Below are 11,430 nucleotides of genomic sequence, written 5' to 3'. Positions count from 1 at the left end.
GGAGACAAGAATGATGGTGGTGGTTGTTGGAGAAGGGGAGAGAAAGATTTGAATTTTTTTAAATATAATGGCAGTTTCTCGGCGACTCTTATCAGAGTGGAGAAGAAGTGGTGGTGGGGACTTACGGGAAACAAAAGGAAAAAAATCTAGCCAAAACTTTCCACCCAGGACTCTTGACGTGTGACTTAGTTTTGCGACAAATCCTGACATGGTTTAGAGGTAACTCCTTACTTTTGACTTGATTTCGAGATAACTCTTGATTTCAGGTTTGTCTCTCTTAAGCAAAACAGGATGCTCCAGACTCTATTTTCTAGATCGATAGAATGTTCTTCATTTTAGATTCAAGATACACAATAATGCTATTGATTCTAGACATACTGGAAAATTCTAGATTATGTATTATTTACATACTAGAATGCTTTTGATTCTATATTCTGAGCTAAGACTTATTTTTCTAGACACACATGCAATGCTTAATGACTCATAACAGAAGGAGAAACTGAATGGAATAAATTTTCGGAGTTCTTCTTTGGGGTGGGTGGAACACGAGCGGAAATCTGGCCCTTTTGGTGGTCGTCCCAACAGGATGCCAACACACCCCTAGCGCAACCCCTGGATCTTATTCTTTGGGGAGGGTGGAATGCAAGCCGTCTGATTTAAATGTTCTAGCTTTCTCCAAATAACCCCAAATTACCTTTTCTTTTTTGTCGTTTAGTCCCTGAATGAACCTAATTTCGTCCAAAATTCAAACTTGAATATTCCATTCATCCGGAATTGGATTTGAGTGATTATATCGATTCTTACACTTAAGAGCTCGACGGGAAGAACACATTGACGGGTATAGTTTCTGAGTTTGTCAGACGAACATATCTAAAGTCGGTTTTAACTCCAACACGATTAAGATAGATATGATTGGTAGTTTCTTCATGCCAAGAGAGCAACACAAAGTTGCTACACCTTGGAATATTTCTTTTTCTTAGTCACAACATCGATATTTTGACAGAGTTAATGTTGTTGCCTAACTCCTAAAATTCAAGATTTTTACTCAAATGATCTATATACTCTGTATTTGTTTGAAAGGATCAACAGAAAAATCAATATGCATGTAAATGGAGACTAATTAAAAGGAAGAAAGTTGGTGAAAGAGAAGTTGATTCCAAGTATCAGGGAGACCAGGGAGGCACCAATGAGTGCAGTCCATGCGTTTGAAGCCATTAAAAGTGCTTGGATGTCCATCTTTCCTCATCTGTGAGAGTTTTGTGATGTCTAACATTTCAACTTTCTTCTTTGTTATCAGATTATTTAATACTTCTTTCACTATTTTTGCTGCTTTTGGTAATCCACTTCCATAATTGTAACCCATTAATGGCTCTCTCTGATTTGAGCAACTCTTCTCTCCTGGTTGGTCCCACTCTTCTCCCCTGCATGGGTTCAACAAAAAGTAGTGAGAAAAAAGGAAATAAATACTCCTGTGGTTTACTTTTAAGCCTATCACGTGTGGACCTAACTTTGATACCATGTTAAATTTTAGTGGTTAGAGAAAAACGACGGATAAATCTGATTCAACTCCCCAGATGCGACCAACTTTAGTTTTGACCCATAAGCAAAAATATCCTGAAGGTGTAAAATCAAAGTGCTTACTTATAATGAGAAGGGGAAATCCCTTGGAAGAAGACCTTAGTTTTGTTTGTGTCAACTTCCGAGTCAACCCAGTTGGCCCAGGTTGTTAATCCTGAACGAAATGCAGCCATCCGGTTCATATCTTTGCGAGTGTTGTTGCCTTGTTGAATATAATCCCATCTGCATCCAACCATACAAAAATACATAATGGTCATGAAAGATGTCCATGATTCCAATAATGGTGACGTAGACAATGATGATGATAAACACAATAATGATGACGAGGACGATGGCAATGATGACAATAATAACGATGATGATGTTGACAATGATTATAAAGCCGCAAGCCCTAATCATACAGTTATCGATATAGTCTCTGCTTTTGACACTCAGACAGAGGGTACAGGCCTCTGTTCCTGACAAAAGGTCAATGAGTCAACTCAAAAAGTCGTTAAGTTTGGACGCCCACCTATGGTCCACAATCCGAACTTTCTCCCAACCGAGGTAGGACTGTCACTATTAGAATCGACGACACCATCCGTTACGATTAAGCTTTAACATATACCTATAGTATAGGCTATCTACCTTGTCTCAAGCAACGGGAGACTCTGATCACAGTGATGATGCCAACAATAATGGCGATTGACAGTGATTACGATGGAATGATAAAATTAAGACGGGTGGATGAGCTTCGGATTGAAGTTACTTACGGTTGATGGGCTCCTCTTCTTCCCCACCACAACCAAGTGTTAAAGATCAAGACATCCATTTCTTTCCATATATTACCACTCTTGATCGAGTCAAGTTTTAGAACTCGGCCGATTTTTTCTTCTTCTATGTCTACTAAGTATAAAGAAGAGAATAGTATCACAGAAACTCCATCAACCTAACAAATTAAAAGAAAATAAATGAAAATGTTAAAGTGAATTTGAAACTTTTATATACCAATTATACCTTCTTTACACCTTTATCTCTAAGGCAAATTTGGTCAAAACTCCCTATAAATTTTTTGATTCTGACACTCACCTGGAAATTAAAATGTGATAAGAATTTTGTATTTTCCTTCAAGTTTTTTCCTTGGGGTGTCACAGGATGGAGGAGGCAAACAAGTGACTGCCAAAAATTGACGCTAACAGAATCCCCAATGAACATAATCTTTTTCCCGTGGAACTTCTTTAAGAACTCCTCTCTGTTAAACCTGAAAATACGCATGATTATTAAGAATATTAAAATGACATAATTTTTTGTTACTGTTCATTCTGCGAGAAAGGTAGTTTAGTCTAAAAATATTTCCGAATTGACAAAAAAAAGGAACCCACTTTATTTCAGGGTTCGTCCTGAGATTTCGCAGGCCCGAACCGAGATTTAAGAATGTAGCCCAAATGTTTAAACACTTAATCGGTAAAAAGGTGCTATATATACTGATATACATATAATGTAACTTGGGTAGGCTTACTCCCTGCTGATCTTGCTTGCCTATATTTATGTTTGACAAGGGAGAAATTAAAGCATTGGGTTGATTTTGGAATGCAATGCAAACTAGCTAGGAAATCAGAAATCCATCAATTTTATATGTCAATAGCTAATCCAAACTTCACATAAGATTCAATATTTGTACTCATAAAAAGAAAGAGATTACTCTACCTGGGTAAGTTGCAATGTTTGGGTTGCCATCTATATTTGAGATAAAGAGAATCAAGTCTTCCATATTTTTGACAAGCAAATTCCTTCCTTATAAAAGGATAGTCTGAGGGGTTATAAAGTGGGTATGACTCATTATCAAATACCCATTGACCTTCAAATATGTTACAACTACTACTACTACTATTTATGTCTATAATTTCCTCTACTCTCTTCTTCTCATTATCATTACTACTAGTAATACTACTATTTATGTTTCTAATTCTCTCTTGTCTCTTCTTCTCACTACTAATCTTGCTCTTAAAACCCTTTTGATTTACATTAAAAACATCTTCATTAAAAAATGAAATGAACAAAAACACAGCAACAAACACAAATGACAAGCAACTTGCTGTTTTCTCCCTACAAACTACACCCATCTAGACTCTCTTTCTCAAACTGAGTCTGATGAGATATCTATCTCTCAATAGATCTAGAGAGAGTGAGAGTGAAGATCTGGATTCTAAAATGCATTGTTTATGGGGGTTTGGGTTTTGAAGTTCCAATAGAATGTGTTGGGTGTGTGTGATACTGTGATGTTTATATATTGATCTTTTTTTAATAAGTAAAGGAAAATGTTACTATGCCTGACTTGCGCACCGATGTTAAGACAAACAAGCTGAGTTGGTCGGCTAGGATGACCAAGTAGCTATCTATCTCGACGATCCTGGTCGACCGATGTCACTTGGGAGAGTTATCATTCTTAATAAAGAAAAGTTTAATAAAAGGCAACTGCATAAGCCTCAGTAATTTTCACATGCAATTGTACTATTAAGCCATTTTCATATTTGAAGTTGTTTTATAAAATATTAGTTTTTTTCCTCGTATTAGGTAACAGATGTTAAAATAATTTGTTTAGTTTCGATCTATGAATTAAAATTTGTGTAAATCTTCCATTTCTAACTTCCAAAAATGATCATGAAGCCAAACATTAGGACAAAATTCAGAGAAAATGACCACCGTCTACAAGACTACAACTTTGTTGTTTTTTCACTCTAGCTAAATGCAGGTAGTTATCCGCCGTTTTTGGTGAGTTTCAGCCCAGCTTCTTTCGCTCCCCTGTTGCTTGTGTTCAACTTTTTTCTTTTTTTGCCATCTTAAACACTTCGTTTGGTTCTTTTTACAAAACGTGCAGTTGGGGCCTTCGAGGAGTGCGCTTCCCAGTGCAGTGAAGATGGAGATTTGTACTCTATTACTTCTACACGCGCCCCACATTTTGTTGTAGGTGCTCTGTTAGAGTCATTGATTCAAGCCAATTCAATTTAATCGCAATACTTTGTAGGCGACCTTCCGTCAGACTGTCCAGACCGAGAGAGAAAGTATATTCTCAGACTGGTTTCGACTCTTGGACTGGATAGTCTGAGACTTTACCTATGGTCTTGGACTGCAAAATTATGTGCAGTGATCAAATAAACTCAAAATAAATCAATATAATAACAACTACTATATGTTCATGTAAGAAATGCATTCAATAAATTAAAATAATGCTTTAAAGCAATTTGGTTGGGATGTATGTAGAAAAATCAAGGCAATAAGGATGAGAGTTGATGAAAGAGAAGTTCATTCCAAGTATCTGGAAGACCAGGAACACACCAATGTGTACAATCCATCCCTTTGAATCCATTAAAATTGCCAGCATGTGCATCTTTCCTCAACTGGGAGAGAGTTGTGATGTCTAACATTTCAACTTTCTTCTTCCTCATGAGATTTCTTAATACTTGTTTAACTATTTTTGGAGCTAATGGTAGTCCACTTGGATATTTGTTACCCATTAATGGTGTTGTCTGATTTGAGCAAGTTCTTATTCCTGGTTGGCCCCATTCTTCACCACTGTACAGTTGCAAATTTTGTTTAGAAGTTAGTAATCCAACTTCTTAGGAATATCCCAAGTTTTAAAATAGAGGTAGTCCTTACTTGTAATGAGAAGGAGAAGCCCCTTGATAGAAAACCTTGGTTTTGTTTGTGTCAACCTCCGATTCGACCCAGTTTGCCCAGGTAGTTAACCCTGAACGAAATGCAGCAATCCGATCCATGTCTTTATATATTTTGGTACCTTGTTGAATATAGTCCCATCTGCATCCAACGTAATAAATGATGAAACTTATGATGATAAAATTGAAACTAATTACGGTTGATTGGCAAAGCTACGCACGGTTGATTGGCTCCTGACCGACCCCACCAACGCCAAGTATTAAAGATTAAGACGTCCATATCTTTCCATATATTACCATTCTTGATTGAGTCAAGTTTCAAAACTCGCCCAATCTTTTCCTCTTCTATGTCCACTAAGTATGGCGAAGAGAATCGTGTCACTGTCACTCCATTAACCTAATACAAGAAGAACATAAGAGTAAAAAAGTAAATTCAAAATTTACAGTAACACTTAAGTTTACTTAAATTTTTTTTAATATAGTAGTTGTTTTGATGGTGATAATTTGCCTAAAAGAAATGGGTTGAAATCGGAGATAGATAGACGGATTTCACCCAAGGAACCCTTAACAGAAGCAAAGTGCAAAACCTAATTGTCCACTTGGGAATTCGGCCCAATTCCTTCGACAAACTATTATTTTTGGTAATATACATTGAAAAGTCAAGGTGGCTTATAAAGCCTCTTGAATCCTATATAGACACGTAACTACGTACCTGAAAAGTATAATCTGATAAATTTTCTGTATTCTTTGTAATATTTTTTTCATGAGAAGCTGTAGAATGGAGGAGGCAAACAAGTGACTGCCAAAAATTAAAGCTAATTGAATCTCCTATGAACATAATCTTCTTCCCGCGTAACTTCTTTAAGAACTTCTTTTTATTGAATCTGCAGTTATAATGCAAGATTGAGAAAATAAGTGAACTAAACCAAATCTCAAAATGATATATTGTCAACAATGTAAGGGTGGGAATTAAGCATGGGAGCCCGAAGCTGGGTTTGGGATGCCCGGACCCGATGGGATGATGAAGTTGTCCGAAGCTCGAAGCGTTCACTCCCCATTTGTTAGTTTTTAGTGGTCGGGCTTGAACAGCCAAAATAAATTATTTGGACTTACCAATCCGTGGATTCATGATTCGTTCATCCAAACACGCTGTAAATGTAATTAAGAGAGAAAGAGAGTACTATACCTGGGTAAGTTGCAATGTTTGGGTTGCCATCTATATTTGAGATAAAGATTGTCAGGTCTTCCATACTTTTGACAATCAAATTCCTTCCTAATAGAAGGACAATTTAAAGAAGTATAAAGTGGGTATGATTTATCAAACACCCAATTCCCTTCAAATATATTACAACCACTTCCATTAACACCATCTTGAATCAGACATAAACTTAACAAAAACAGAGCAAGAAACACAATATAAGATGAACAAGTTGTTCTTTTCTTCCTACAAATAACTATACCCATATCTCTCTTTCCAAACATTTGTGGTTTGAGTTTAATGGATCCCAATTTAACTAATAGGTATCAAAATTGAATTTTAGACCTCTTGGTAACTAGTTGTTCAATCACATAGACTGCATATATCTGTCTGTCCATTGAGATATGTAGTGTTTTTTGGGTACAAATATTTTTTTTTAGTAACTGTCTCATTATTTAATCACACATACCTTATATGAGAGAATAGTAGTGACATAAACCATCATATATAGAAACTAACTCTGAATTAATTTTGAGTGATAACAACCATGTGATGATTTTGCAACAAAAAAGGAAAAAAACAACCATGTGATGAGAGAATGTTGAGTAAAGCAAATTATTCTTGTTAAGAAATTTGTTTTGGTATACGAACAGCATCATTTGGTATGACAGTGCATTAAATAGGGTCAATTTATGTATTTGCTCTTGCTATACTAAACTGGTTTAAGGAGAACGTTATAAAATAATTTAATAAAGTAATTCTAAAATATAAGGACTTAAATAAAAAAAATAAAAATAAATTTAATACTTTATTCATTTTAATAGTTTTTTCGGACATGAACAACTCAACTCTAACATCTATAGCTACTATCAACATCACCATTAACAAAATACAGAATTTTACTATCATTATTGCCTTCGATACAAATAATGATAGTAAACTTACACAAAGACATTAACTTAAATGAAGTAATAGACTTAAACGAAGACATACATAATGAAGATAATATGTCTTAGGTAAAAAAAAAAAATTCTTATTCTGTCTTTCTCTATAGTTGAAAAAACATTTTTAGGGTTTAGGTCGTTTTTTTGTTCAAGCCCGTCAAGGACTTTAGATTGGCTAGAATGAAAAAGACCAAAAATTTCGACCAAAGCGGATGAAATTACTTTATTTTTTCAACTATTCAATAGAAAAATACGCCATATTTCATCTGTTTTGGACGAAATTTGTAACATAAACCATCTATATAATGAATTAACTTTTTGTTTTGGAAATAGCCCAATGAAGAGAGAACAATGTTAGTCATTATACTATCCCTATTTCCACATGCTACCATATCATGTAATGTTGGATTTATTAGACTTGAAATTATGCAAGTAATCTATCACGAATTCATCACCACGATGTTATTTTAATTACATTCATTGTTTCTAACACATGGACAGCTTAATTATCTGATTCGTCTATTTTGAGTTGACTTAATTAAACTGTTTTATTTATTCTTTCAATATTTTTTTTTTTTTTGTTGAACTAATTTATTCTTTCAATATGTTATGGATATGTTTCATTTGGTATTTTGGCCTTACTAAAGATGACCAGTTCACAAGAATTACTAGTTCTCCTTTCTTAGTGAGTTAACTCTTCTTTTCCTTTTTACCCTTCTTTAGAAAAGTATTTTGTTCTAATTATCTCTTCTCCCCAGAGGGATTGTTGAAGCTGTCGGACGACCTCTTGTTGGCGACCCTAGCTCCACGAGAAACAAAAAATTTCTCCCAATCTTTTTCCACCACCAGAAAGCCACAAAGTGCATACATATAACATATATTGAAATATGTGCAATGATCAAATAGAATAACAATTACAATGGTGATAGGGGGACTCCCTAGGGATACTCCCCAAGTGTACTCCCCCTCACAATGACAAGGCCATGTAAGAAATGAATGCTTTGATGCAATTTGGTTGGGGTGTATGTAGAAAGATCAAGGAAATAAGGAAGAGAGTTGATGAAAGAGAAGTTCATTCCAAGTATCTGGAAGACCAGGAACACACCAATGTGTACAATCCATGCCTCTGAAACCATTGAAATTGCCAGCATGTGCATCTTTCCTCATCTGGGAGAGAGTTGTGATGTCTAACATTTCAACTTTCTTCTTCCTTATCAAATTTCTTAATACTTGTTTAACTATTTGTGCAGCTTTTGGTAATCCACTTGGATATTTGTCACCCATTAATGGTGTTGTCTGATTTGAGCAAGTTTTTACTCCTGGTTGGCCCCATTCTTCACCACTGCATTTTTACAAATTTTGTTTAGAAATGAGTTTTCCAACTTCTTAAGAATATCCCAAGCTAGGTTCGAAATTGAGGTAGTGCTTACTAGTAATGAGAAGGAGAAACCCCTTGATAAAAAACTTTGGTCTTGTTTGTGTCAACCTGTGTATCGACCCAGTTTGCCCACGTCGTTAACCCTAAACGAAATGCAGCCATCCGATCCATGTCTTTGTATATTTTAGTACCTTGTTGAATATAGTCCCATCTGCATCCAACATAATGAATGAGGATGTAATGATAACGAGAAAATTGGAACTAATTGAGACAGTTAGATGAGCTTGGGAAAGCTACGTACGGTTGACCTGCGTCTGATCGACCCCACCAAAGCCAAGTATTAAAAATCAAGACGTCCATATCTTTCCATATATTACCATTCTTGATTGAGTCAAGTTTCAAAACTCGCCCAATTTTTTCCTGTTCTATGTCCACTAAGTATGACGAAGGGAATCGTATCACTGTCACTCCATTAACCTTATAAAAGAAAAACATATGAGTAAAAAAAGTAAATTCAAAAAAGGTGGCTTATAGGTCCCTTGGGCCCCTATGTAGACTCGTAACTACGTACCTGAAAAGTATAACCTGATAAATTTTCGGTATTCTTTGTAACATTTTTATCTTTGGAGGGTGAAGAATGGAGGAGGCAAACAAGTGACTGCCAAATATTAAGGCTGATTGAATCTCCTATGAACATAATCTTCTTCCCTCGCAACTTCTTTAAGAACTTATTTCTATTAAACCTGCAATTAATAATGCACGATTAAAAAAAAGTGCACTGCACAAAATTTTGATATAATACAATCTTTGGGAAAAATGTAAGGGTGCGAATTAAGCACGGGAGCCTGAAGCTGAATGGGGCTCGGGATCCCCGGTTCCAATGGGCCTAATGAAATTGTCCGAAGCTCGAAGAGTTTATCGCCCACTTGTTAGTTTTTCGTGGCGGGCTTGAACAGCCTCTAGAAGACCTTAACCGACGTGAGGAATAGAAGTAATGGTTGTATGGTCGTGTTGCCTTTTTGTCTTCTGCTAGATTCTTATTAGTCACCAAACAAGCCAAAATAAATTAGTTGGACTTACGAGTCCGTAGATTCATGATTCATTCATCCAAACACACCATTACCGTAAATGTTAAGAATCAATAGAGAGAAAGAGAGTAGTACCTTGGTAAGTTGCAATTTTTGGGTTGCCATCTATATTTGAGATAAAGATTATCAGGTCTTCCATACTTTTGACAATCAAATTCCTTCCTAATAGAAGGACAATTTAAAGAACTATAAAGTGGGTATGATTTATCAAACACCCAATTCCCTTCAAATATATTACAACCACTTCCACTAACACCATCTTGAATCAGACATAAACTTAACAAAAACAGAGCAAGAAACACAATACAAGATGAAGTACAAGTTGTTGTTTTCTTCCTACAAACTAAAGTACCCATCTCTCTCTTCTCAAACTTCTATGGTTTGATTTCAATGGATCCCAATTTAAATAAAAAGAATCAAGTTTGAATTTTAGACCTCTTGGTAATTAACTAGTTGTTCAATCACATAGACTATATATCTGTCTGTCTAATTGAGATATGGGGTGTTTTTTGGTTTACTAATAAAAAAATTTGGAATAATTTTCTAATTATTGAGAATAGTAGTGACATAAACCATCATATATAGAAACTTCGAATTTTGATAACAACCATGTGATGAGAGAATATTCATTATTCTTGTTAAGAAATTTTCTAAGTGATTTTTTTTTTTGAAAGTTTAGGACAATTTTTGTGTTTTATGCCAATTAAGATATTCAATAGTTATTTTCATGAATGATCTTTTTTAGATTCGATTGGAGTATAAAATTTCCGAATTATTGCCATAAAACAAAATTAATATAGTCTAATATATTATGTAATGTTGGATATTCGACTTGACATTATGCAAGTAATATGTCATTAAATGCAAAATCATATTATGTTATTTTAATTACTTTCATTGTTTCTAACACATGGACAGCTTAATTATCTAATTTGTCTATTTTGAGTTGACTTAATTAAACGGCCTGATTTGTCTGTTCAGTATTGTAACGGCCTGATTTGTCTGTTCAGTATTGTAAGGATTGATTTCATTTGGCATTTTGGTGTGTCAATACTTTTCAGGGTGGTTCACTATTGGGCAGAATAGATAGTTTGATATTCACTCCCCATATTTATCATAGGGCCGGTAATTATAAGGCCCAAAATGGGGAAGTTAAAGAGAATCAGGCCCAATACTAAATAATAATGAGGAAAAAACCCAGTAGGTAAAAATACAATTTTACCCTCCAAAATGAAATTTTCCGCTCAAATCAACGTCAAAAACAATTTTGAACATTTCTGAACAATTCTTGGTTTGCTCTCGACAATTTTGTAAATTTCTGAACAAATCTTAGTTTGTCTCAACAATTTGTAAATTTTTGAACAAATTCGTTCTTGCTTAGACATTGTTTTGCCAAAATATTTCGCATTTTTTTCTTTTGCATTTTACATAGACAAACTAACACAAACATTTTGGCTACAACATTTTTCGATTTGTCTTGTGAAAAAATAAATGGTTTTGGCATTTTTTGTTTTGCTTTCGACATAAATATAAAGACTAAAGCATTTTTTTGTTTGTCCTTTACAAAAATTAAAATGTTATGCGTATTATC

The 11,430-nt window shown here is 34.8% G+C and overlaps 3 protein-coding genes across 3 annotated transcripts; all 3 read right to left on the bottom strand.

Moving 5' to 3' along the window:
- Nucleotides 1–994: 994 nt before the first annotated feature.
- LOC147541938 (protein trichome birefringence-like 41) lies at nt 995–3,735 on the bottom strand. Its single transcript, XM_086635069.1, has 5 exons — nt 3,265–3,735; nt 2,647–2,818; nt 2,331–2,506; nt 1,642–1,800; nt 995–1,421 (listed from the first exon to the last, which is right to left on the bottom strand). Exons 1-5 carry the CDS (start codon nt 3,678–3,680, stop codon nt 1,121–1,123), a joined length of 1,224 nt encoding a protein of 407 aa, XP_086491195.1. The 5' UTR covers nt 3,681–3,735; the 3' UTR covers nt 995–1,120.
- A 415-nt stretch (nt 3,736–4,150) lies between these two features.
- Nucleotides 4,151–6,882, bottom strand: LOC147541937 (protein trichome birefringence-like 39). Its single transcript, XM_086635992.1, has 5 exons — nt 6,418–6,882; nt 5,944–6,115; nt 5,453–5,628; nt 5,215–5,373; nt 4,151–5,130 (listed from the first exon to the last, which is right to left on the bottom strand). Exons 1-5 carry the CDS (start codon nt 6,711–6,713, stop codon nt 4,824–4,826), a joined length of 1,110 nt encoding a protein of 369 aa, XP_086492118.1. The 5' UTR covers nt 6,714–6,882; the 3' UTR covers nt 4,151–4,823.
- Nucleotides 6,883–8,234: 1,352 nt separating this feature from the next.
- On the bottom strand, nt 8,235–10,338 carry LOC147541936 (protein trichome birefringence-like 39). Its single transcript, XM_086636236.1, has 5 exons — nt 9,915–10,338; nt 9,323–9,494; nt 9,053–9,228; nt 8,804–8,962; nt 8,235–8,715 (listed from the first exon to the last, which is right to left on the bottom strand). The coding sequence occupies exons 1-5, from the start codon at nt 10,193–10,195 to the stop codon at nt 8,409–8,411; spliced, it is 1,095 nt and encodes a 364-aa protein (XP_086492362.1). The 5' UTR covers nt 10,196–10,338; the 3' UTR covers nt 8,235–8,408.
- Nucleotides 10,339–11,430: the final 1,092 nt, after the last annotated feature.

This window comes from Eschscholzia californica, unplaced genomic scaffold, assembly GCF_041429995.1.
Source record: "Eschscholzia californica isolate CP2 unplaced genomic scaffold, dmEscCali1.0.p SCAF_4, whole genome shotgun sequence".
NCBI classification, from domain to species: Eukaryota; Viridiplantae; Streptophyta; class Magnoliopsida; order Ranunculales; family Papaveraceae; genus Eschscholzia; species Eschscholzia californica.
Note: the sequence above shows the minus strand (reverse complement) of the source record. Positions and strands in the feature narration are given on the sequence as shown.